The 27,697-nt window shown below is 35.0% G+C and overlaps 1 protein-coding gene across 5 annotated transcripts in view; it reads right to left on the bottom strand.

Moving 5' to 3' along the window:
- LOC129746484 (uncharacterized) overlaps positions 1 to 27,697 on the bottom strand; it is a 221,222-nt gene that overhangs the window by 72,074 nt on the left and 121,451 nt on the right. For all 5 annotated transcript variants that reach the window (XM_055740146.1, XM_055740142.1, XM_055740144.1 and 2 more), the window contains one exon: positions 6,128 to 6,301. In XM_055740146.1, coding sequence (XP_055596121.1) covers positions 6,128 to 6,301 — 174 coding nt within the window. The remainder of the gene's footprint in view (positions 1 to 6,127; positions 6,302 to 27,697) is intronic.

The raw sequence follows: 27,697 nt of genomic DNA, 5'->3' as shown, positions 1-27,697 counted from the left end.
AAGTTGACGTTATTTGGCATAATTTCGCATCTTTGGGTTTTCGAAATATGAAACAAAGATTTTTTGACAAATTTTCAAAGTTAGCTATTTTTAGAACTTTTTGTCTATTTGTAATTTCTCTGATTTTCTTGCAAAAAAACTCAACTTTGCACTGGATTTAGAGTGTATATTCAAGATTTTTGCTGATTTTTTCCATTCATCAGAAATAAAATTTCATACCAAAATAAAAATTAAAAAAAATCTCAAAATATGTCCTTATGTCATTACGTGCAACTTTTATCTTCTAACTTCAGCTTTCTTGGAGGCTGAGTGAAATTATTATGAGCATTCCGTAGCTGATCTACAGTTTTTCTTTCGAAGCATGTTTTTCGGATTTTTTTTTCTTAGACTTTGAATGCCGAAAAGCTGAAGTGTTGTAGGTGAACATTGACTGAGAAGCATGTTTGAGTTACAAAGCGAGGTTTACAAAATTATAAATTTTGTAGAAATCGGTTGGGAAACAAGGGAGATGAATTGGTTTCATTCAGGAGTGTCAAATTGACACTTCAGGGACTGTAACGGTTAAAAATTTCAGGGACGGATGAAGGTTCGAAATCCGAAAATCACCCCAAATCGACTCAGTCTATTGAGACATGAGACCATGGCCATAGGAACGGGGGGGTTTGGGGGTTAAACCAAAAAGCAAGCGAGGTATTATACTCTACACTCAAAATTTTAAATTCATAATCAAATTATGATAATAGTGCGCAAAGTTTTCGTTTTTCTGATTTTGTATCAAGTTTCTTCAGGATTCTTTTTTTTCGGTTCGAATATTTATAAAAATAAGGAATGAAAAACTGCTTTGAAATCCATGTTCAAATTCGGTTTTGCATTTCATATCAAATTTGAAACAGGTTTTTCGATAATCAAATGCTCTTTCAATATTTTGATAATAGTTTTCCGAATATGGAAAAAAGTAGAAATTTGTTTTATATTCAAATTAAAAGTTCTTAAACTTAATTCTAACACAAAATTTAAACATTTAAAGCTTCGAAGTGGCGATCCAAAATTGAAAACCAGGTTCTGATTCATCATTCAAATTCACATTTTAAATCAGATTCACAAAACAGATTAAATATAAATAATTAAAATAATGAATTAAGATTAAATCAGCACTACAGAATTTAAATAATAGATTCAGAATGAGGGCTCTAAGACTTGGCTCATGAAATTCTGATCTGGAATTAGGATTCGGAAATCGTATTTTTTTAACATTTCGGAAATCTTATTGAAATTCGGAAACAGATTCAAAGTTCAATTTTTGAATTCAGGTTTAGAATTCAGATTTAAAGTTCAGAAAAAGATTTAGCTTATGAATGAGTTATTCAATCAACATAAAATTGCTGAGAAATTCAAGAGAACATAAACTTAAAAAATTGCTTGTCAATTTAATATCCAGATTCCAAAGTTTTTAGTCAGAATAAGTTCGTACACACAATTTAGCTGAAAATCACAAATATGAGGTAAAATTTGAGTCAATTTTCTGAGTTTTGATTCATGCAAAATATCCCAAATTATATTCAAAAAAATCATCCACAGGATTTTCAGTATGGAATTGATTCTTTATGAAATATAATTCCTGTTTAAGAAACATATACCTGATCTACACCTAAGAAACCTGCACATTTTTTTTTCGGTGTGTTGCTTAACACTGTTAATATTGCAATTTTTTTAAGGCCAAATTTCAAACTAAAATCATACATTTAGTTCAAATTTGCATCCAGCAAATTTGCTTCAAATTTGTTTTATCTCTTGCTGTTTTTTTTTTGTTAAATTTTATTTATTTTCATCAAAGGTTAGAATCTTGGAATTTTCAAAAGAGTTTAGAAGATTGGAAAAAAAGGTTTATTCGACAATTGAAAAGAGATCAGAATTTAGAAGATTGGGCTTGTTTGATTTGAGCATAGAATAAGTTTTTTTTTATGAAATTGAAGACTACCCGAAACAAAACTTATTTTATGCTCAAATCCAATAACTTTGGTCTACCAGACTTTTAAACCAATTCGAATCATTTTAACCATCGACGAAAGCAAATTTCTTGTTTTGTCTCTAGAGATTTCATTAAAAATATTTAGCTAACCCTTTAGGCTAAAGACCACTTTTTTTAAGTTAATTTTTTAAGGTTTTATTAATGACACTTCACCATCCTTGTGGCATTCGTGTCTTCTCTTAAGTTACAATTTCATACGAAAACTATTAATGAGTACTCAATAATGAATAATAATACAGTTACAAACATAATTGGTTTTAATTTTTTTTATTCGTGTGTCGTTAGTCAAAAACCCTACACCCCCCCCCGCCACCCCCCCCCCCCCATGATACGATTCTTCCTACGGCCCTACATGAGCCACAAGACGTGATAATAACCATGAGACACAAGTCGTGAAAAATGAGAAGTGATAAATGGAAAAAAAAAAAGTTATAAATGAAAAATGAAAAGTGAGAAGTCATACGTGAGAAGAGAGAAGTGAGCAACGAGAAGTGATAAGTGAGCAGTGAGAAGTGAACAGTGAGAATTGAGAACTAAGAAGTGAGAATTAAAAAGTAAGCAGTGAGAAATGAGAAGTGTGAAGTTAGATGTGAAAAGTGTGAAGTGAATTGTAAGAAATGAGAAATTCGAAGTGAGAAGTTCGTAGTGAGAAGTTAGAAGTGAGAATCGAAAAATAAGAAATGAGAAATAAAAAATGAGAAATTAAAAGTGAGAATTGAGAAGTAAGGAATGGAATTATTCAAAAAATTGTTAATTAGGATGAATTCTTCTACTTTGGACCTGGAGCCTACTTTAGTCCTAAAATTTCGAAAAGTGTAATAATTCATATTGCTAGCATAGGATAAAGATACTCCTATGCACACAATGAACTCCGATCCTTCCTGAATTCAAACATACCGCTTTTTGCCATAAAAAGTCTTTCTGATAAAATTTTCAACGTTTTTTAAAATATGCCTCTTCACCAGTATTAAAAAAATACTGGGGGCGTGTTTTGAGAAATAATAGTACATTAGTAAAAATCACGTATTTTTACTGTCCAAACCAAAAATATAAGGGAAATTACTTTAACTTTGAAAATTATGAACCATACTACTTATTTTTACTAAAAAAAAATGAAAATCAATGGATAACTCGGAAAATTTGTTAAGGGTCCAAAAATATGAGAAATTCGACTTTGATGATTCATTTTTAGATCTGACATCACCAAAAAATTTATTCAATATCAACAAATCAACGAAAATGCGAATTTTTAAATGGGGCATAACACAGATCCAATATTGATCATTTCCAACATTTTTGTCAGCTTTACGCAAATAAACTACGAGAAAGTAAACAAAAAAAGCGATTGTTCTGCAGTTAGAGCTAGGGCAGTGAAATTGTTTGAGATATTCATAACACAAATTTAAGAGTTTATAGTCGTTGAAAGCTGTAATACTTTTTTATGACGATATTTGATTGAAGATAACATTTTTGATGAATTAGGATATAACATACATTAGACTGCCCCAAATTTGTATGAGAAATTTCAAGCTTGTAAAATAATATGCGCTGCAGGCTTCAATTGGTCCTAGGCCTAGTACAAGGTCTCATGCCAAATTTGGGCCAGATCGGATCACGGGAAGGGGTCGCTCAACGAGTCTAAAGTTTGTATGGGATTTTGGGACATTTTGTTTGAGAGGAACACGAAAACCCAGTTTTTCATGAATAACTTTGGTCCCCTTCGACCGATTTTTTTTGATAATGGTTTTTCTCAAAGCCTAAACTATGACAAATATTTCATCCGAAGACTGCATTCCGATTCGACTTTTGATAAAACAGTTATTGAACTTCAAAAATAGGGTAGCTTTTTTCAGGGTGATATTCACCACTGTTAATGCTGCGTCAAAATGTTCGAAGCAGTTTCTCTCATTAATAGTGATGAATATCACCCTTGAAAAAGATTTCTATTTTTTTGAAGCTCAATAACTTTTGTATCTTAACTTGAATCGAAATGCAGTCTTGGGATGAAATATGTGTCATAGTTGAGGCTTTGAGAAAAACCGTTTTCAAAAGAAATCGGCCGAAGGGGATCAAAGTCATTCATAAAAAACTGGGTTTTCGTGTTCCTCCCGAACAAAATGTCCCAAAATCCCATACAAACTTTAGGCTCGTTGAGCGAACCCTTCCCGTGATCCAATCTGGCCCAAATTTGCCATGAGACCTTGTACTAGGCCTAAGATCAATTTAAGCCTGCAGCTCATAACTTTTTCAAATGTCGGGTCATTTGGGGCACTCTAATATACATATATTTTCGAAAAATCTTTTTTTTTAATAGGAATATTAGTTTTAGGTCCAATGAAAGGTATCAAAATTCGGTACCAAAATAGAAACAGTAGGTTCAAAAATGCTAATTTTGATCATCCATATCCCTGCAAATCTTTCAATAACGTGGAAAACTATGTAGGAATTTTTTATTGAAACTTGCAGATAAGATCAAGAACTATAAATAAATTTCCTGAAAGATATAAAACCTCCTGTCCATTTATGAGTAAAACATGATAATTTAAAAACCACCGTTTAAAGGGTCCAAAGTCCAACTAAACCTTTATAAAAAACTAACCCTTTATAAAAAAAGTAAAATAATATAATGAGAATTCAAAATAGCGCCGAAAAAAGATTTTCGTAATCTAATCAATGATCTTTTTCGTTCAACACCCCTTCAATAAAGATTTCAAGTGATTTTTATTGATTTCCCAAGCAACCAAAAATCCTATATCTTCATAAACGCGTGCCTCTGCAGTCTGAATTTCGACTAACAAAGGTTACAAAATGTTCGTCAAATAGCCTTTTTGTGGCATGTTAATTGCATCACTCAGTATTAAAGTTTCAAATAGGGCATCAAATAACCTCCGATGAACATGGAGTTGTAAAACGTTTCCAAATAGCATTTTTTGTGATTATTTAAAAAAATTTATTTGATTGAAATTCTACAGTTTCAAACTCACGCCAATGACCTTTGTAAGATTCAACCTGGTTAAACTTTTCAACGCTAGATGCCGATGGAATCATATTCAAATGCCATTTAGAGCTTAAAATATTTTAATGGCACGAAGAGCTGGCTAAGTGAAAGAATGATGACGATAGTAATTAAATTAGGCAGTTTCGTGTACGAAATCAACCAGTACTCAATTCAAAAAGTTAAAAACAATTTCACTCTTGAGCCATTAGAGAGGAGCAGAAAAATGTGCCATGCTGTAATTTTTCCCTCTCGAATTTTCCCAAAGAGGTACCCCGGTGATTCAATTTTCTTTGGAGTTTTTGAAAATTTCGTTTTTGCCTTTCTCTTCTACCGGCTGCGGGAGGATGCTCTGCCATCAGCGTGAAATTTTGTGGTATCATGTTGTGGTTAGCGATCGACATTTGTGTGTGCAACGTTCTGATAAAAGACAGGAAATGACGAAATTATTACAATAAAAGTTTTTTTTCGCCTTCCGGTGTCCCTTCCACTTTTCATTCATTCAGCCGTTAAGGTGATACACAAAAAAATGATACCATCCTGTTGTGGCGGAAAACATTATGCAAAGCAAAAAAAAAATTGTGTTACAAAAAAGAACCTGAACATCTAGTGAAACCTGGTGGTGCTGGTGAAATTGCGTGAGAATTTTTGCTTCTCCTTTGGTGGTTTCTAAGTACCTTTCTCTAGTGCTCTGGATGCTTTGCGATGATGATGGAAGCCTTATGGCCGCTTTTGTGATTAGTAAGGCATAAATATTCATAAAAATGGTAACGATGTTAAATTTTCTTTTCTTTTTCTTGGGTTGTCGTCTTTAGTTACGTAAATTTCAAGAGGCAAAAAAAAAATCTTGAACAGTGCGAAACGTGCTGGTACTTTGAGCGATTTGAATTTTCTGGTGCTTTTGAAATTACTGTTAATTTTTTTTAAATTGATGCTAGTTTTCCAAAAAAAAATCTTCGGTGATACTATGGATGTACTGCTAAATGTATGAGGTAATCTGTTAAGTGAGGTCCTAACTGGATTTCTTTTCATAGATTATATCTTTTTAAGAGCTTGAATGGAAAAACTAACCCACTTCAAAACCCCTTGTATCAAAAACTTACCGTAGCTGAACGCCACCTGGTGCAGTTGGGTGGCAAAAGAGGTAAACAGGATCCCGAGCGCCAGGACCAATCCTCCGAGGACCGCTGTAAGTCGAGTGGACTTTCTTCGGCAAAGAGCAACAACAATTGTGGCCGCTAGCAGGGACATCGCCCAACTTGCCGCTCCAAGCCATCCTGTAGAAAAAACGATGAAAAAAAGAACGTCGCAAAAAAGGACTTTCAGTGTTTGCTAAACATGAATCAAAATGTCAGATAGGAAAGAGGGAAGTTAATAGTATACCCCGGTCATGTGAGTGTTTGTATAGGTACGGAGCCCATTCATGGCATCGTTTTTCTATGTTATGTAATCGAATGGAGAGAAGGGATGTTAAATTTTAGTTTAATTTGCTTGGATGAAGATAGGTTTCTAAAAAATCTCAAAATTGTATTCAGCGAAATTTATCTTTCTTAATCTCAAACATGAGTCCTGAAAAAGATTTCGGTATTTTCAGAAAAAAAAAACGATCAGGGAATAAAAAATCCTAGAATAATTATTTGCCAAAAAAAGTAACTCTTGAATGTCAGTTTCTTCATTCATCAAACGTTTGAATGTACACTTAAAAATGAAAACATATGTTGATAAATGATTTTGTATTATTTGCATAACGTCTCTTCCTGAAGTCAGGCATAAGCTTTTGTTGACTTATTGAGGTATTCACGGTGTCCTTTTGATGACGATTTCAAGAAAATTAAAATTCGCATCTCTTCAAATTTGCCTCATTATAGAAAAGACTCTTTCTTCTCTTTCCAGCGAAATATTCACGAACAATTCGATTGGGAAGTCAAGAACTTTTTTTTTGAGAATTTTTCAACATAATACACGAGTCTTGGGGGAAAAAAAACACCCTACCCCCTCCCCCCCCCCCTCTCCGAAGGGTTCAAAATTGGTTAAGCATAATATTCTCCTCTAAACAAAAAAAATCAAATTTCAAATCAAATTTTGAGGAACGACTAAAATGATTCAAGAGTAACAATCTCGATACAGAGTCTAGAAAAAATTTCTAACTTGTACAAAAAAATAAGCAAAGCTTGCAAAATAGCCCAATTTTCTAAGCAAATTTTTACACTTTTTTTGCAAAATCAAACAAAAATTTAAATTGAGTTATTAGAACTAAGTATGATTCGTCTAAATTTTTTGAGTAAATTTTATCAATATTAATGTGGACGGTTTTATCACAGCCTCAAATATGATAAGGATATTGTAGAAAATATCGCGGATTTGCATGGCCCAGATTCTTAGGGAAAATATCTGGAAAGCTTTGGCTAGAATTATTCCGGATTGTGTGGTTTGAAATTTGCTTAAAAATATATAAACTTGATATCTGTTGATTAGAATTTGGATTCTGCATCCAGGTTTTTGTTACTGGACTTCAGTTTGGATCATCATGGGGAGAATACTAATTCGAATCTCGGTTTTGCATTTCATACTTTAATGTTCGAAACTCTTTCTATCGAAGCATAAAAATATTGAAATTACATACCATTTCTTAGATTTTAAATTTCATCTTTCCCAATTTTTCTCACGATTCACAAGTTGAGTTTCGACTAAAAAAATGAAGAAAGAATTCACATTAAAAATAAGAGAATTCTTTCCGAGAATTCAAAAACCGTTTGCAAATTCGGAATTCAGATTTCAGACTCAGGTTCAAAGGTAGTATTCAGATTCGGAATCAAAATTAAAAACTGAGAATCAGCTCGAAGTTAAGTAATATGATCAAGATTAAAATATCAATGTGAGGATTTTATTAAGGATTCGAATAACAGACGATCGCAGTTTAATAATTTTGATTCTGGTTTCTTTTTTTTTTTTTTGGTAATTTTTAACCACAGATATTGTTTGGTTTTTTATTTAATTGACATTTCAGTCTTTAGGAAGCAAATGACAGAGTTTTACAATTTGTCAGACGTTTCTGCCTTTGATCTTGGCCTTCTTCAAGGGATAATTTGCATTATTCTGTATATGTTCCTGAGTGTATACTGTGTGAAGAGAGTTCCTGTTGTATTTTAACCTTTTTTAATAAATTTTCTTAATCGTAGAGGTCGTAATTGAATAAAAACTGTTGGATTTTATGTGGACATATTTTTCGTAACTCATTTGTAAATATGGGGTGGACACCATATCTACAAGTAATCTACGAGAAATGTGTCCACAAAAAACCCATAAGTAAATGATTTTACTATGATAGAAGAATAAGGCATCATTTAGGTTTGAATTATTTTTATAGATCAGAAAAGTTAGTATGTAAAAAGTGAGACCCAAATTTTGGCATTGATCCGCCTTTATTCGGACAAAATCAAGCTAAATTTTACTTTCAAGTTAGGGTGAGTGCTTTTTCTTTGGACCTAGACCCTAATTTAGTGCTAAAATGCCGAAAATCGTAAATAATTAATTTTCCTATCATATGATAATGAAATTTCTATGCATACAATGAACTCTTATTCTTCCTGAATCCTACCATACCGTTTTTTTTTCCATAAAAAGTCTTTCAGATAAAATTTCAACGTTTTTAAAAATGTTCCTCCTCATCTATATATATAAAAAGCAATTTCTGTATGTTTGTTTGTTTGTCCTCTATAGACACAGCCGTCTTAACAGCTAGAGAGCTGAAATTTGGCATGGATGCTCATTAGGACCAGGAATGAAGAAAAATGTTTTTAGATTTTCGGATGACCCCTTCTAAAGGGGGTCGTCCATACAAGACAAATATTGTTTTCGCGATATTGACGTTACTTTTCGTCGGATCGTGTTGAAAATTTGCACATGAGTGTTTTGAAAGACGAGCAATCGATTTCAGGTGGTCAATTTTGTGTAAGGGGTCAGCCAAAGGGGTCGTCCATATTAACTGATCGCTGTTTTTGCGATATTGACGTTATGATACATTGTACTCTGATAAAAATTGGTACACGATAGTTTTAAGTGACGTGCAATCGATTTGAGGAATCAAATTTAGCGTAAGGGGCCGGTAAAAGGGGTCATCCTTATTAACTTTTCAATATCTTAGTGAAATTGACGTTATTTAGCATCGGATTGGAATAAAATTTGAACATAGGAGTTATAAGGGACAAACAATTGATTTCACTTATTCAAATTAAATACAGGGGTCGGCCAAAGGGGTCGTCCATATTAACTATTAACTGTTGATGCGATATTGTCGTTATTATACATCAGATTCAGATGAAAATTGGTACACGAGGGTTTGAGAGACGAGCTATGGATTAGGATCAGTTATTATATTCAGTGTAAGAGGCCGGCAAAGGGGGTCGTCCATATCAATCTTTCAATATTTTTGCAATATCGTCGTTATTTGACATCGGTTTGGGATGAAAATTTGCTCGCGGTAGTTTTCGGGGACGAGCTATCGATTTCAGATGTCAAATGTTTTGCCAGTGGTCGACCAAAGGGGTCGCCCATATTGATTTATTTTTCACTGTGTTTAGCAATATTGACGTTATTATACATTGAATTGCTTTGAAATTTTGCGCAAGGAAGTTTTCAGAGAAGGGCAATGAATTTCAGATATCAAAGATTGTACAAGAGGCCACCGAAAGGGGTTTAACTTTTTTGGCAATAATTGCTTAGTTATGTAACGATCGAGCCGAAATTTATACTTGGGGTTTTTTTGGCAAGTAAATTGATTCCTGATTTCAAATTTAATAGCAGACGACAGAAAAAGTTATCGTCAAATATTTTTGCAATTATTACTTAACAATGAATTAGGAATTGCATCTAGAAATAGCTTGTCAATTGACTTTCATACAAACTGTTCAGGACATATTCCAATTTGAAAGCGAAACGGAGTTCGTATGGGAGCAGCTAGTAAGTGATAAATCAGACAGCAAAATTCCAGCCAAATCCAAGGCAAAGTTTAAAGGGAAAATTACTTTCAGTGCGAAGAAAATTAACCATACGACCTATTTTTTTCTAAAATGAGTAAAAATTTATGAAACCCGAAAAATTTGAATAGGGTCCATCAAAAGAAAACTTTCGACTTTGATGTTTTATTTTTAGACCTGACATCACTAAAAATTTGTTTCAATTCCAACAATGGTGCGGATTTTCAATTGGGACATTTGACATTGGGATAACTCAGAACCCATATTCAACATTTCTAAAAAATTTCAGCTTTGTTCTGCTGATAGAGCTGACGGGGAGTGAAAGTTTTTGAGATATTTATATAGATTTAAGCTTTTTTAATCGTTAAAAAGCTGTAACACTTTTTATGATAATACTTTATTGAAGATTACGTTTTTAATGAATTTGTTTTTTGTTTTCCAAAAATCATGCTTTTTATACCAGTTCAATACCAAAATAAGAACAGTAGGTTCATTGTTGGAAATTTTGATCATCCATATCTTTGCACATTTTTCTATAACGGCAAAATCTATGTTGAAAATTCTCATTGAAACTTGCATATAAGATCATGATCTATGAATAAATTTTCTAAAAGATATAAACCTGTGAGAAAAATAAAGATTGTTTTAAGACCATCGCTTGAAGAGCCCAAAGTAGGGCAACTAACCCCATGACAGCAAAATTAGGTATAATTTTTTCATAAAAATCTGCTCGGGAATGGTTTAGGGATTTTTACAAAAAAAATGTTTTTCAGAATAGTTTCATAAAAATAATTTTATCCAAACTATTTGAAAAATTTAAAAAACTCAAAATAACATTGTAAAATAAGCTCGAAATAGCCGTAAAAATAACTGCCAACACTGAAGCTATATTTAAAAAAAAAATTATTCTAATGATGTATTTTCAATGTAAATCCAAATAGTTCGGAAACGCGTAGATATTTTTGAGTAATATAATCACAAAAAATATAAGAGAGTTCAAAACGAGTTAGACCATGATGTTTTTATTGCAATATTTTAATTTATGTGTGAGATATTGAAAATTAGCCAAACTCGTTTTATTAATTTTTTTAAAAAAAATTTCAGATTATGAAATATTAACAATTTTTTCAAATTTGATCAACCACAAACACCTTCCCGCACCGAATTAACAACGTTTGGAAGAAATTTGTAGAATCGTTCTGAAATGAATTATGAATTTCAAAAATTATTTTTCAACAACACTTTCATAACACTCGAAATAACGACTTCAAGCCTGTTCAGCTTTGTTAATCAAATTAAAATGTTATTATTTCACAGAATCAAAAACTGCCTTTCTCATTTAAAAAAAGTTATGCATTGAAGGGTTAAAATTAATTTGTGCTTGTGGACACGTTTTGGTACGGTTGTAGGAGAAAATGTTTTGGTAATTAATGGATGAATGAAACATTATTCATTGATCGCTTGGGAAAAACTTTTTATTGTTAAAGGAAGAAATGGTTTGCCTGTGTTCTGAAGAATTGGTTTGCCTGTGTTCGATTTTACTCCGTTAAACAAACGTTCATCTTCCTTCTGTTCTTCAATACCCTCAAACTCAGAGAAGCTGAAACGCGTTTGAGGTTACTCAATTCGGGATGCCATATTTATCTTTTCAGAACTCGACCTTCTTCTAGAAATCTGACTGTACGCTCTCTATACAAAAATCATGGATCAGTTTTGAGCCAAAACGAAGCTTTTTAGACCCCCGGGTTTGAAAAATTCTAAAATGACCCCAAACCCACTCAGTCTATTGTGCAATCTGTATCCAGTTCATTATTCTTGATTTTCATTCATCATTCGGTTCATCATTGGGATAACATCCTGACTCGAATCTTGTTTTTGCATTTAAAGCTAAAATTAGATTCAGTTACCATGTTCGAAACTCATTATTCCGAAATACTAAAAGATAGTTAAAAAAAAAAACAGTTTTTAGATTTGGATTAGAAATTTTTACTACTAGGAGAACTGGGGGTAACTATCTTGCACATTTCTTCAAAACCTTGTTCATTGGGTGCAAGAAAGAAAATGTGGTTGATTGTTATTAATTTTTTTTTAATTTGCAATCCTAAAGAAATAACATAAATTTTTCAAAAACTACTTTCAAAAAATAACTTTATATTACCATTCTTTCGCTTACTTTACTCGATATCTCACTGATTCATTAAAAAATTAATTGCGATAGATACACAGCTTATTAAACTCTTATCAGTTATAGGTATATGTTAAAGCGTTTAAGACATTAAAAATCACGTAACTGGAACAAATAACTTATATGTCGTATGTTTAGGCTAGTAATAGGATCATGGAAACAACATTGACAAATGCCGATGATTTCAAAACTGATTTTAAATATTATATATGGCTTAAGATTCTGCCGATCATCACCACTCTTGATGAACCACATTTTAAACATTTTAATTTTCTCAAATTAAAACAAAGATAAAAAACCAAATTTTTCGTGTTTATGCAACGAAATAAACAATTTTCGAAAATTTCATAAGAAGAGTTATTTCTGGAAATATTCTGAAATTTAGTAAAAAAAATTGATTTATGATTCAAATTTTTTAGGAAAGCAAAACAATATTTCTAAAAATTTACCAATTAACTCAGGAAGAGATTCTTTGAACCAAATGTAAATTCAAATATTTTCCGAATTCGAATGAATATGAACATTAGACCACTGCAAGCGTTGTATGGAAATTTTAAATTCTTAAATTTTTACACCCCTATTAGAAAAAGCAATAAAAATTTTGGAAGCGATCTATTCACTCCTGCCTGAATTAGCGCAACGAGATATAATTTTTCATTCGAAAATCGCTAGAAATGTACTGAAAGTTCCTAAAAATTCAACTTTGGATGAAAAATATTTCTTGAATCTTACAGCAGTATTCATGTCAACAAAGCACAAATTTAACCTGTATCACCGAAAAGTTATTCGACGATATAAAATTTTTTTTTCAAAATTATTTTTTTTAATTTTTGCCTTTTTGTCTGCTTATTTGAATACTGTGTAACCGTAGAATGGAAAAAGAAAATCTCAAAAAACCTTTGCAAAAACATTGCATACAATCATTAACAGCTCTAGCAAGCAAAATCTGCCATTTTTAAATACTTTTCAATGGATTCCGATTTTTATTTTTGTTGTAATATTGAAATAATGAACGCTAATTTGTATTTGAAAACTGAAATCGTAATCATATTGATTTACGTCAAGTGTTGTTAAAAGGTCAGGTTACAATAGTGATTGATATTGTTATCTGTGATTAAGGTGGGAGTAGGGTCACTTTCAAAAAATCGATTTTTTCATTTTTTTATTTTAAAACATTTCAAGAATGTTGTGTCAAATTTTCAAGTCAATTGAAGCAAAACTGTAGAAATTATATATCTTTATCTCCTCTTATCTAATACTGCAAGAGAGAGAGAGCAGAAACTTCAAACGCGTTTTTCTCGAAAGCACATTTTTAAAGTCAGTGGACATCGTCATTTGAAAACTACTTCACCGATTCTTTTCAAATTTGGAACATATTTTCTGTATGTATGTATGTATGTAGATAATCCACCATGGGTGCACGGATTCACCGCAGTTTCGCCAACGTATGCGCTCAATTGCATTCTTTAGATTATAAGTTCGGCCAATCTTCAATGCAAATTAACACATACCCGACACCATGGCTTCGTGTGAACTGTCATGTAATGAATGAATTACGTGTGTGTGTATGTCTTATTTGTAGAACGAGCAAACAGTTTCGCAACCGCATAAAATTCATAACATTCTCAATGTTATGAATCTTCGACAGGTATTCCGCATGCGTGTAGATACCTGCCCAGCTGGCAACTGCTTGAACGTTCTTATAGTTATATATTTAAAATTATAAATGAAAGGATATGTAATGCAATAGCAAAGTTTCAATCTTACCTTTTCAAAACACTCAAGGCTTACCTTTACCTGGATATTTTACCATTTTTACCAACTGTGTAACACTAAAACAATTATTAAGACTAAAAAATATATCATAATAAAAAGAGAGAAATAAACGTTGGTCGGAGAAAAAAAAGATTAGACAGAATCTAATATCTGTATTTCATTGTTATGTTAATTTTGAGCAGGTTATAGAAGAAGATTTAAATAAAGAACAATTATTCGATATTTAATTGTGCAACGAGCAAGAAACTAGAAAAAATAACAGTAATTTGTTCTCTGGAGTTATTTATCTAAGATGCATGGCGTCGTAACAGCTTATACTGAATCCCTATAGTTTATCCCTATAGTTTCCATTAGTATTTCGTTTTGATGCTACGTGAAGAATTACGCTAACTAGTTGAATCTAACGACCCAAATGATAAAAGATTATCAAGAAAACATGATTAATAACTCACAATGAAAATTGCCTCTCTGCGCCTGATAGGCATGTTATTGAGAAATTAAAACGAAAGAAGCAAGAAAAACGAGAAAGAAAAAAGATAATCGGAATTGCCTCACCAGGTTTGGTTTGAGTTTTTTCCATGACGCCGTCCCTCGCTTGCTTCGATCCAGAATATGCGCCTACGCCATCCTATACAGAAAACGCGCATGCGCAGATGTGCGTTCTCTGTTTTTCGCGTTCCAAATTTGTTTGGACTGAGGCAGACATGTTCGGACATGTCTCGGCGGTTCATTCTCGGATGGTAAAAGACATCACTAATTTCACTCATTATAACATACACCTAAATCAATTTCAAAATTTCCGCCCACAACACTCATCGGAATCGGGAATAATTATAATGTTCCGAACATAATTTTTTTTTTTCACCCATTTCACTACCGAAAACCATAATCGCGACGCACCGTAGCAAATATTAAAATAAACCCAATTTCTTGAAATTTTCTTTTTTCTATTTATTTTTTCTAAATAAACACACGATTCAAGCAAGCTTCACTTAACTTCATCTAACCATCGGAAAAAAAATTCTTTCTCTCATAACTTTGCAATTTTTACCAAGAATATCAGTTCACGAACGAAACGGAGGATAAAACAAACGAACCGCACACGGCGAAAGCACGATGAAGACTCTCTTTTCAAATTTGGAACATATTTTCTACATATAAAATACCAAAACCCAACGATTTTCTTTTTTTTTACTTTAGGAAGATTTTACAGATAAAAATGGCGGATTTTCTGTGAAAAATCGTAGTTTTTACTTCAAATAGCCAAAAAAATTCCAAACAAATTTTTTAAGTTAAATAAAATCGTTGGGGTTCAGAAAAACATCCATTAAAACATTTTGCTCTGATTTTTTGACTTGAGATGATTCTGTGCTGAGATACAGTGTCCACCGCAAATCCTGTTTTCTAAAAGGCATCCTCGAAAGTGCTCCGTCACCGGCTCATTTTTCAATGTTTTTCTACGGAGAAATTACTAAATGTTCTTTTAAGAATGCTTTGTACAATGAAAAAAAATGTAATAAATTTGTTTGAACGATAGCTCTAAAAAAATTCGTGAAAATGGTGTTTTTTTTACCCGTTAGACCCTACTCCCCCCTTAATATTGATAATTGGATTATCCATCCGCTATTTTCGCAACACTTCCCTATTGGTTTCCGTAGTATTCAACTGGCAACAATCCCAGTGAACACTTCGAATTCACTCTTCATCGATTCTTGAAACAATAGCGAATAGTCCTATTTGCCGCTGATAGTGTTCGTGATATTATGCTGGTTGTTTCACCAACACTTTCCAGTTTTGGGACAATTAACCTAAAAAACGACCATGTGTGTCGACCGGCTGCCCGTTTTTTGTACCGAGAGTTTTTGAGATTAATTGTCCCGTCTCATTTGTACATGCTCAGCAAGTGTGCGTAAGAAATGTCAAAAACAACTCTATTGACGTTCTTACCTGAGACTCCCTGTTATTGTTTATATTCGCCACGCGGCTCTTTAGTACCGTATAATCGCCGCGGTATAAACAGTCGGTCGACGTCAGTTCGTCGCGAGTGAGTTACAAAATACAAAATTGAACGCAGGAATCAACCAAATCATCTCAAATTTTACACTGATGCTTGGTGACACAAAAGGCATCGAAAAAATATATGGGAGCAAAAAGTCCTTTTTTTGCAGCGGTCCAATGAACATAGTCTTCTTATCATAGCAAGAAGTACCTACTCCTCCCAATCAAATATTCTCGGAGACAAATCTACCGATACTCGAAGAGCATCAAAATACAACCGCTACAAAATGTTTGTCAAAACTTTCACTTAAGGTTACAAAAAAAGCTGAATGAAAAAGTTGCCACTCTGAAACGTTTTGCAATCACAGAGGTGTCACTGCTGTCCCCGAAGAACTGAAATTGCTGTTCCTGACAGCATCCGTACCCTCGCTCGCTTGGCATAAGAAGTTCATCAAAGTCAAGATAAGGCAGGATTTTCGAGACATAGAAAAAAAATCCCTTGCCGGGATCCCACTCCTGGGAAAAGTCCCTGTGTTGTCAGCTGTCACGCTTGAATGCTACAAAACATCACCCAAAAGTTACTTTTCGATGATTGGATGTGTGCTAGCTGTGCTTGGTGCTGATTTGCATTCTTGTCTTCTTCTATTGGAGAGATGTATCGCTCGCTGATATGTGATCCCTTATCGTGGGTTCAATTGGTACTTTTTTATATTTTGCATCCTTGACATAAAGAATAGATTTTTTTTTGACGAATTCAAAACAAATGCGACAATGATTGAATCCATCAACTTTTACAAAAGAAAATAACATTTATAATACAAGAAGCATGGCAAGTAGATTCAATTTCGGTTCAATTCTGAAGCACTTTTGAAGTAAGATGATATTTCTCAAGAAAGATGTTGTCAAAAAGAACCAACGACAAAGGGTTCCCTTTCTCAAGTGAACCGCCAACGTTTGTCGTCACCTGGCGATACGCGAAAAAGCGTCACCCAAGAATGAAATCGATCCCTGCAGAAATGAAATTTACATTTTGATTGATACTCACCGAGGCAAGGGCAGGGTATAGCGCGTATCATCGATTCAAAACACTCGAAAAGTTTGTTGTAGCATTCTCTTTTTTTTTGAGGGTTGCCTTCTACTCGCGGCGCGCAATTTGGTAAGCAGTCCCCTGATGGCGCCATATTCATTGAAGCGAATTTTATTCGTTTAACTTCGATGAAATTGTGGGAAACTCTTTTCCCGGTGCCAGTTGGAACGTAATCGATGTATCAAAACAGCGCAGGAAATAGCTTATCTTGGAGTGAGGAGTGAAGTTAAAAGCATAAATTTGATATCTCGCGAGAGTATGTTTGAAGGGGAGAGGGGGGGGGGCGGTTTGCTATTCGTGAGTCGATCCTAGATTTTTCAGAGATCTTTTCTGTACTTCGACATTTCAATTTAAATTTTTGTTTTCGTTCTAAGACAAATCAAAAACTGTGGATAGATGCTCCCTAACCTGTCCAAAAAACCTTTTAAAAATGATCAGCTCATTTGGACAACTCTAAGGGGTATCTTTTCAACGCTTAAGTATGTATAAAGTTGTGGCACTTTTTATTTTACCAAATCTCAACAAACCACTTTTATACAGTGCACAGTGGTGCAGAACATCAATCTAGCTGTACGAAATTAATAGCGCCCAGGGATGAAGAGAAAGATATTTGATGTCTTCAGCAGCATTGCTCAGTTTTATGAGGAGCATATTCTAGCATCAAAAACATTTGATTGATTAATAAAATGTTACAGCTTTCTTTTATATATTTTGTTTTATTAAAAGGCTTTTAAATTCGATGAAAACTTATGACTCAACGAAAAGACAAAAGCGAATTGCTTGTAAGATTGGTTACTTGGATACAGTTACTTGGAACCAGTTGAAGCAGTTATATTGTTATGGCAAAATTCTATTGTTCTTTTAAATGATATCAAATACTAATTTAGTGGTCTACCAAATTTAACAGATAAGTTCCATTTATTTTTTTGAGGTTTAAATGATTTGAAAAATCGAACTTAAATGTCTTTTATTCAAACAAACTTTTTAAAAGAAAACTGCAACACTTTATTAATCAATTAAATGTTTTAACGTTTTTTCTATAAGTAAAATAGGATTTTTTTACATAAAATGTGTGTTTTCAATCATTCAAATCTTTACTAGTTCCACAGATTTCCACGCTAATTTCAAATGGGAATAGTTCCGCTTATCATAAAAAATAATCACAAAAAATGGCGTGTTGCGAAAATGTGCACTTTTCGATGGACGAGCCTTCTAAAATTGCCAATAAAATACACTAAATACTTTCTATACAGCTTCAACCACTTCTAAACCCATCATAATGTATGAGACAAATGTGGATCGTGGCTTGTTACATCTTTGTTTCAAAGACAGCGAACCATTTTATCCAATCTACAACGTGTCAGGTTAAAAAAAACTGTTTTTTCAAGAGATTTTTTTTACTTTGACTGTAACTCCTGAAGGTGATGTGATAGGACTTTGAACATTTTCAACAAACTTATGTATTTTGATCAAATAAACAACTTTGTCGAAGACATCAAAGCTCTAATTTGAAAAACAAAAAAGTTAGCATGTTTACCTCGCTATCGGTGGACCCCTCGGCAAAAATTTTGATACTAGAATATGCTCCTTATAAAACTGAACAATGTTGCTGAAGACATCAAATATCTTTCTCTTCATCCCTGGGCGCTATTAATTTCGTACAGCTAGATTGATGTTCTGCACCACTGTGCAGTGTCGGACAATAGAATAGGACCACAGCTCAATCCAAAACAGAAAGTGAAAGAAATTAAAATCATCCGTAGTTAAAACAATTGTTTTTTATTTAAAAATGCGTTTTAAGCATACTTACTGACTTAAATAACGCGACATAAAATAGGACCGCTTTAGAATTCATGGTAAAAAAAAAAATAAAGAAAAAAGGAAATTCATACCGTGATCGATTTGCAGGGTAAGTACTTGATGGTATAACTCTTATTACGCGTCACTTCTCGCACCCGGTTCGGCATCGACGCCACCAGCTTTTGGCACGTTCTCACCGGGATAGCGTACCACACCGCCTGGATTCTCTTCCACAGCTGCTGCTGGTTTTCTGATTTTTCGGTGTACACCTTACGTTTAACTATTTACCATTGGTTCTCTATGGGATTGAGATCAGGGGACTGTGCTGGCCACTCCATAACGTCTACCTTATTATCCTGGAACCACTTTTTAACCGTTTTAGCGGTATGTTTGGGGTCGTTGTCCTGCTGGAACTGGCACTTTATGGGCATCTCCCACTCGGCGTGTGGCAGCATTACTTCCCGAGGTATCTGGGCGAAGAGATGCTGGTCCATATTCCGGTCGATCCAGTACAAGGGACCCACCCCGTACCAAGAAAAGCACCCCCACACCATGATGCTACCTCCTCCATGTTTGAATGTTTTATTTGTATACGGGGCATATACGCACAGCCGAGTAGGCGATGGACTCAACTCTTTTCGTTCAAGCCGATGACGTTCACTTTGGTCTCATCCGACCACAACACATTTCTCCATAGTTTCTCCTTTTCCGGACCGACCCGAACGAAGTGGTCCTTCGCATACTTCAGCCGCGCCTTCAAGTGCTTCGGCGTCAGCATCGGCACCTTCCGGGGACTTTTTTCTCCTAGTTCCTTCTCCGCCAACCGTCGCTGAACCGTACTCACAGATAAGTTCAGCTCGTCTCTAATCTGCTTGGACGCTTTGAAAGGGTCCTTTTGCGAGGCCCGCTTGATTGCCGAATCGTCCTTCGGCGTCGTTTTGCGGGGGCGGCTGGTCAGTTCCCGTTTGCCGGTACTGTGAAGCGCGTTGAAAACGCAAGTTTTCGACCTTCCTAAGTAGTCGGCAATCTCGCGTTGGCTTTTGCCAGCCTTGTACAGATTCCGGATGATCGCTCGCTGGACCTCCGTGCAGTGCTGTGCCCGACCCATCGCTTTTCCGCTGGAAACAAAGAAGGAGGAAGGAAATCTTTATTTTTTGTTTGTTTTCATGATTTACATGATTAATTTTATGGGAAATACTTACCAGGACACGAAAATGGACAAACAACACCGAAAACAACACCTTTTCTTCAAATCTAGAGCGCTGGAAATTCCGGAACAGCCCAACCGATGAGCTGGTCTTATTTTATGATGCGACTTTTTTCACCCTCGGATAGCTTACTGGTCGAGTAGTACAAACGGGTTGCTTTGATTGCAACAAACAAAGTTGGCATACTACAATAAGTGCTTGCCGCTAGGTGTCGCATATTATTATATTTGAATTGGCAGTTTAAAGGTGATTTGAATATTCTGCATTAGAGCGGTCCTATTCTATTGTTCGACACTGTAGTTCTTTCTTGATGAATGTACTGTAAAAGGGGTGAATTGTGGCAATTTTTGGACTATTTCCGTAATTTTTCTGTTAAATGCTGCTTTTTTAGCACCCGATTGGTTTTTGATGGTGCATTTTATTGACTTTCAAGTCAACTTCAGTCAAAGAAAAACAAATGAAGTTGTAATGGTTTTAAGTATCAATTTTAAATCATTAGTTTTTGTTCACCCTCCAAAACTAAGTTTTCTGTTTTAAATTGATGATTAAGAATCAATGATAAAAACCGTTCAAAAAGAGCAAAACAAACAACTCATTCCATTTTTTTAAAGATTGAATTCATTCTTATTCCGAGAAATCGATAACTCAAAGCATAAAAATCAAATTAATACGTAGAGAAATATTCCCTGGAGGCAGAAGCAAAAAGCGGAAAGCTTTCCGAAGCATCCGTTTCACTTTGCTCCAGCAGCAGCATCTTTCGGTATCGTCGCCTGATGCTTCCATCTGTCATTTGTTCTGTTTGGCTGCTGCTGCTGGTGCTTAAGAAAGGATACAACCCGAGAAAAGCGGAAACTTTGTTAATGTCATCCTTAACTCGATTAGACATTTCCTGGTTGCCGCGCTAAGGAGAGTGTCACATTCTGCCAGTAGAGCTGGCTGGCAAATGCTTCAGGGGTTGATTTGCAAGTGCGAAATGCGGGTGAAAAAAAATCGCGAGACGTTGACTGGAGAAATCATTCACCGACCATGAGCAGCGACGAGATGAGATTGAGCCAGAGGGTGCTTTTCGTTCGAGAATCTAGCACAAACGCGGTGACTTTGTAGTTTTTTTTCTCCATCTTCAAAGTGTTGAAATATCTTCGTCAATGCCATATTTCTTGGCGTTAATGAGTCAGCAAGCTTGAGGAAAATTCCTTTGAATCGCTGATGGTGTCGAATCTAAGTTGTGCAGTGGAAAATTGATTTCTCATTCATCAGGATTCCATGGTTGAACATTTTATCGGCTTAGAGATTCAGATGTCAAATTAAGACGTCAGATGTAGATTTTCAATTCAGATTTCACAGCAAAATATCGTAAGTTACACCAACAATGATAGTGCCTGAAGAATTTTATATAGGGAAATGTCGGGTAAAGCGAACACTTTCTTTATTTCTATTTTTTTTTGCATAAATCTCATAATTAGAATTGGTTTGTTAAAGTTTGTCAACACTTTCGAGACTCTCAGTTGATTTACAACAAGTAACCCGAGTAACACAGATAAAGCCAACTAGCATTAGGCAGTTTTATTATGTTTTTAATATTGCATTTTTTGTGCAGCTTGTTTTATACCTGTTTTGTTTATGAAAAATGCATATATATTTCTCACGTGAGCTTTTCTTACATCGTATGAAACAAAATGTAAACAAACAGTTTTATTACGTAAAAATACAAAAACAGACATACAGTGAGGGGCAAAATAAAGTGTCCAAACTATTTTTTTTCAATTTCTTTCATTTTTCTGGTTAAAATTTAACGAAAACGCATCGTAATCATTTTTAAAATATTGTTTATTATGTTCTTTTCAATTTTTGTTAATGTTGCGCTGTTAAAAAAAAAAAGTTTTTCTGATAGAAAAAAAAAAACAGTTAATATTCCAAAAAAACAGGGGCAAAATGAAGTGTCCAGATCGGTACAGCTTCAAATTGATTCAAACTGAAGGCAAACAAGAACTATTTAATAATGGGTATGGCCTCCTTCGGCCTTCAACACCTCCTACAAGTGCTTCGGTATACTTTCAACAAGGTTGTGCAAGTGTTGTGGGTCGAGTTCCTCCCACGCATGCTCCATGGCATCAAAATAAGTATTTTTAATTTGTCACACCAGTCTTATCAATCAGAGCATCGAGGATGGCCCACAGATTTTCGATGGGGTTCAGATCAGGACTTTGTGGGGGCCATTCAAGGGCTTTTATGCGGCAGGAACGGGAAAATGACTTCATCAGATTGGCCGTATGCTTCGGATCGTTATTCTGCTGTAAAACGAAGCGCTCTTCGAGGCCCGTCTTGATGAGGGGTACCTCGAGGTTTTCCCGCAGGATATTGGAATATGACTCAGCTGTCATGATTCCGTCAATTTTTACCAAATTGCCCACCCCACCCCGAGAAAAGCACCCCCACACCATCACGTTACCTCCTCCGTGCTTGACTGTTCTTTGGATATGGCGATCTTGGAGCTCCTCACCCGACTTGCGCCACATATGATCCCGCTTCTTCCGGTTGAATAGCTCGTATTTGGATTCGTCGGCCACAACAATGTTTTCCAGTACTCGAGCCGTTTATCGGCGTGTTCCTTGACGAACTTGAGCCGCTTAGCCTTATTCACCTGGCTGATGAAAGGCCTTCTCACTGCGATCTTTCTATGGTACTCCTTTGCATGGATGCGGCGACGGATAATACAATGCAATACCGAAAATTGGAGCTCTTCCTGTATCTGCCGGATCGTTATTATTGCTTTTTTCTTCACTTCAAGAATGATTTTCTTGTACGTTCTGGCAAATGTCTTGGGCTTCAGTCCTCTTCCTGAGCGATCCATCTCCGATCCGAACGTTTTCATCTTCTTCATGATTTCTTGCTGATTTCGTAGTTCTTGGCCACTTCCCGGTGCGTTTGACCGTTATTCACATCACGAACAACCATTTTCCGGATGGACAACGGAATGGAACCAGAAATTTATGCGTTCTCCATATTTTACAACTTATTCGAATGTAGACACCTGTTTGAATACTCCAGAGCCAAGCCAGTTGTTTATGCAACGTCAAAATACACAAAACAAACAAATTCGAAGGGCCTCGCGATGGAAACTTATCGAAATTATATACATTTTTGAGTTGGACACTTTATTTTGCCCATTTTTTTTTGGAATATTATTTGTTTTTTTTTTCTATCAGAAAAATTTTCTTTTTTTACCAGCGCAACATTAACAAAAATTAAAAAGAACATAATAAACAATATTTTAAAAATGATTACGATGTGTTATCGGTGAATTTCAACCAGAAAAATGAAAGAAATGATAAAAAAATAGTTTGGACACTTTATTTTGCCCCTCACTGTAAACTAAGGAGTAGATTGGCCTATGACAAAAAATATATATTCCACGCGGCACCCCCTAGATTGGTGCATTTAGGTAAAAAAATGACTTTCTGAAAGTTTCAGGTCATTTGGCAGAAGCACGAGCTGGCGCAAAGGACTTGAAATTTGTATGGAGATTTTTGGCAAAATGTATGAAAAATCAACATACCTTCACTCTTAGTGTTCCAAAATATGTTTCCAGTACGCCAGAAAGTTCACAATTTCCGGAATTGTAGTTCAAACAATTACAAACAAGTTTGTAGAAGATTGTGACGCGATACGAGTTGAATGTGATGAGTTATTTGCAATTGAATGTGTGATTTTTTCCCATTTCATCGATATATCGTGAACAGTGTATGGGCTAATAATCACACTAACTTGATTGCATCGTCACACAATGAGAATAACAAATAGAAAGTTTGTGTCCTTTTTCTCAACTTTTTGCAAAGATTTCAACAACTTTGTCGAGGACACAAACTTTCTATATATTATTCTCATTGTGTGAGAATGCGATCAAGTTAGTACTAATAATCCACCTATTAATACACCGTTCACGATATATCGATGAAATGCGAAAAAAAAAAATCACACATTCAATTGCAAACAACTCATCACATCCGGAAATTCGGAGCTTTCTAGTGTACTGGAAACATATTTTAGAAAACAAAGAGTGAAAGTATGTCGATTTTCAAACATTTTGCCGAAAATTTTCATACAAATTTTAAGTCCTTTGCGCCAGCTCGTGCTTTTGCCAAATGACCTGAAACTTTCAGAAAGTCATCCTTTAACCTAAATGCAGCAATCTAGGGGGTGCCGCGTTGAAAAAAATGTTGTAAAAATCACCCCATACAAATTTGGGCCAGTCTACTAAGGAGTGTATTCGAAATAAAATGCAACACTGTGTTTCTTTGAAAATTGATGAAATTTCCAGTAAAGCTACCTAGTAATGAAATGTGTAAGTACACAAAATTTAGCGACAATCTGTCAAATGGATTCTGAGATAGCGTACAATACTGAAGTTCAATGACAACATTTTTTGGGCAGAATCGAGAAAAATCAAGGAAAGTCCCAAGACACAAAAACAGCTGGAAATCAACTGTTGTGGCCATGAAAAGCCATTGGTGGACTGAGGGTGCGGCGCTTGGCAAAACTCTCACTGCTTGCCCTTTCTCCCTCATGGATAAGGCTTTGACAACCCCTGATGGTTGCCAAACAGTGGAGGCAGGTCCGCAGACTGTCTGCCTGGGGGCCAAGGCCAGGACAATGTGAGCGCTCGGGAAATCTACCACTGATGGTCCGCTCCCCTCGTGGGATTGGACCTGAAGAGACAACCACGCATGGTTGTCCCATCAGTGGAGGCAGGTCCTCATGACGCTGCCTGGCGGCCGAGGCTCGGAGGGATCTCGATCGCCTGGTTGACCGAGATCCAAAACTCTTTCTGGAATGGGGGCTCTGAAAAGAGCCGATTGTGGCAGCTGAACCCGGGAGCAAGGCGTCGGAACGAAGCAGCAAAGAAGCACAATACACTCTTTCTTTTACATTTTTATATTTTCTCTATATGTACTTATTTCTACTATTTACACACTATTTATGTACATTTCTATTTATTTACACTTCCGCCGATCTTGACGGTTTGACGGTTTAATAACGACTGACTTCTAGGCGCATAAAGAATGCGCCCTTAAATAGGCTGTGGAGCAAGCACACAATGACGTGCTTGGGCCAGATGGAACCGCCTAGAACTTTCTAGGCGCTTTCAGCGAGAGCAGTCGGCTTGCTCTCTCGGTGCGGTACTCTCGTCACGATAGGTGCACTCCGCTTCCCACACTTGCAGATAGCTTGCCAAACCAGGAATTTTTTGCAAATTTGGATATTTTCTGAGTGCGGACATGCTCCGGAACGCTGAACTTAGCCGTATTGGTCAGTGTGGAACAGGTCGTATTAGCTGTTTAACATGTTTCAAGAAAATCGCTGTTGAAGTTTCGTAACAGTTTGGTTACGTTGCATAACGGAAAAATATCTAAAAAGTTAATCGCAGTTTCCTTCAAGATAGAAGTACTTAATTTTGAACAATGGGATGCAACACCAATACTCGAAAGTAACCCGCTTTGAGATGTTTAGAATCAGTTCTGATGGGTAAGACTGATTGTCATGAATGTTTCTAATTGACTGGATGTAGCCTAAGTAGTACAAAAGTAAAGGAAGTGGAAGGTAACTCTTCTTGCATGTATCTAGTAATTAATTGAAGCCATTGAGCGGCATTAGTTAAAGTATTAAACAGTGTTCGGCATCGCTAACTGAAAAATTAGCGCCGCTAATTAGATCGCTAACTCATTTAAAGTTAGCGATCGCTAATTAAATACGCTAAATGTGCCGAAAAATTTATCGCTTTAAGCTCAAAGTGCTAATCGCTAACTGTTGACCAACATAAATGCTGGAACAAATATCAAATTTTTCTTTTGTCACGCCCTTCCCCCCTTCGATTTTTTCCTTTCCTCAAGGGGGAATAAATAATGTTTCAAGTATTTAATTTAAATTGGATAAATTGATCAAACTTTCATACAATTATTGTCAATGCAGTTTAAATCCGAAGTTTTCGCGCTGGTGATTGGCAACCTTGCCAACCAGCGACGATGAAGAATTCTTCAAATACCTCGGCGATTGGCAACCCGTTCTTTTGTTTGGTTCCGACACACGGAAGATGTTTGAAAGATGTCTGGTCAACATGAAATGTCGTCAGTGATGTCGCCGTCGCTGATGTTGACGGAAACTCCGGGTTGGGGATTCAGCGACAATATATAAGATGAACAAAAACTGCCAAAGATGGGAATTTTCACAACTCTCTGTGTTTTACTATTTAAAAAAACGAATCTTCGAACGATTACTAGAGTAAAATAACAAGATTTGGAAGATGGGAGCCATATATCTCTTTTTTTAATTCAAATTTTGGTTAAAAATTTACTCGATTTATCGGTTTTGTGCAAAGTAGATGGTAAGCAATATCGTTGCAAACAATCTTTTAGGCAAATCAATCCATTTTTTTTGTTTTTTGAATTATTTTTCATCATCATCATTTAAAACCTTTAATCTGTTCTCCCCTTTTTTAAACTTGCAGGAGCATTCTCAAATGTAGACATTGATACAATTTCTATTTGAACTTAAAACGAAGGCTACAATGGTGATTTTATCTTATTTTTATATGAACTGATCTGTAAAAGCTCTAAAAACTGTGCGGTAAAATTAAATATCCAAACCATTTGAAAACAAATGCTGATGAAGGGATGTTAAAAATAGTTTAATATTGTTTAACACCTTTTATTGTTATTTTCTTCTGTAAATGTTTCGAAAAAAAAGTGCTCAAAGAGAGGAAAATGACACTAAATACATCTTTTCCCTAACTCGAGTACGCATTCCTCCAACTAATCCAATTAGGCAAACAGAATTATGCGCAATGCCACTTTAACTTGATTAATGACAAAAAGTTTATTCTGTCACTAATATTTAATTCGGCAATAATTTGATGCAAATATATGGGAGTTAGCGGTCTTCGATTAGCGGAACCAAAAAATAGCGGAACTTTTTAATTCGCTAGATCAATCAAAACTTAGCGGCAAAATTAAACCGCTAACGAAAAGTTAGCGGACTAACTAGCGAATAGTGGATTAGCGTTTTTGTGCCGAACACTGGTATTAAAGAATTCAAAATCGATTAGGTACACCTTTTCGAAAACTGGGCACTTCATTTATTTTAAAGGCGCAACAGATGGCACTCTTTTAACCCTTTAATGCATAGTGTTGTTTTAAAACAACACTAATCACAATCCAAATATCTAGAAAATGCGTGGATATTTTTGAGTGATGTTAGAACAAAAAATATTCTTGAGATTAAAAGAAATCAGTCCATGTTATTTTTATTACGACACATACATTATGTGTGAGATATCGATCAATATATGAGAAAAAATTGCAAAAAATCAAATTTGTTTATTTTTTTGAAAAAAGTAGTTTTTGGAAAATTGTTGTTATTTTTACAGATGTGCAAATTCTAACCAATTTTTTTAATCTCAATCAATCAGAAACACCTTCCTGCACCCAATTAACAGGGTTTGGAAGAAATTGGCAAAATCGTTTTGAAATTAATTAAAATGTGAAAACCTTTTTCAACTTTGATTGGCCATAACTTTTATAATACTCAAAATAACGACTTCAAACCTGTTGTGTTGCGTTATTCGAATTAAAATGTTATTATTTCATTGA

This window comes from Uranotaenia lowii, chromosome 2 (genome assembly GCF_029784155.1).
Source record: "Uranotaenia lowii strain MFRU-FL chromosome 2, ASM2978415v1, whole genome shotgun sequence".
NCBI classification, from domain to species: domain Eukaryota; kingdom Metazoa; phylum Arthropoda; class Insecta; order Diptera; family Culicidae; genus Uranotaenia; species Uranotaenia lowii.
The sequence above is the reverse complement of the archived record's forward strand: the minus strand, read 5'-3'. Positions and strand labels throughout refer to the sequence as shown.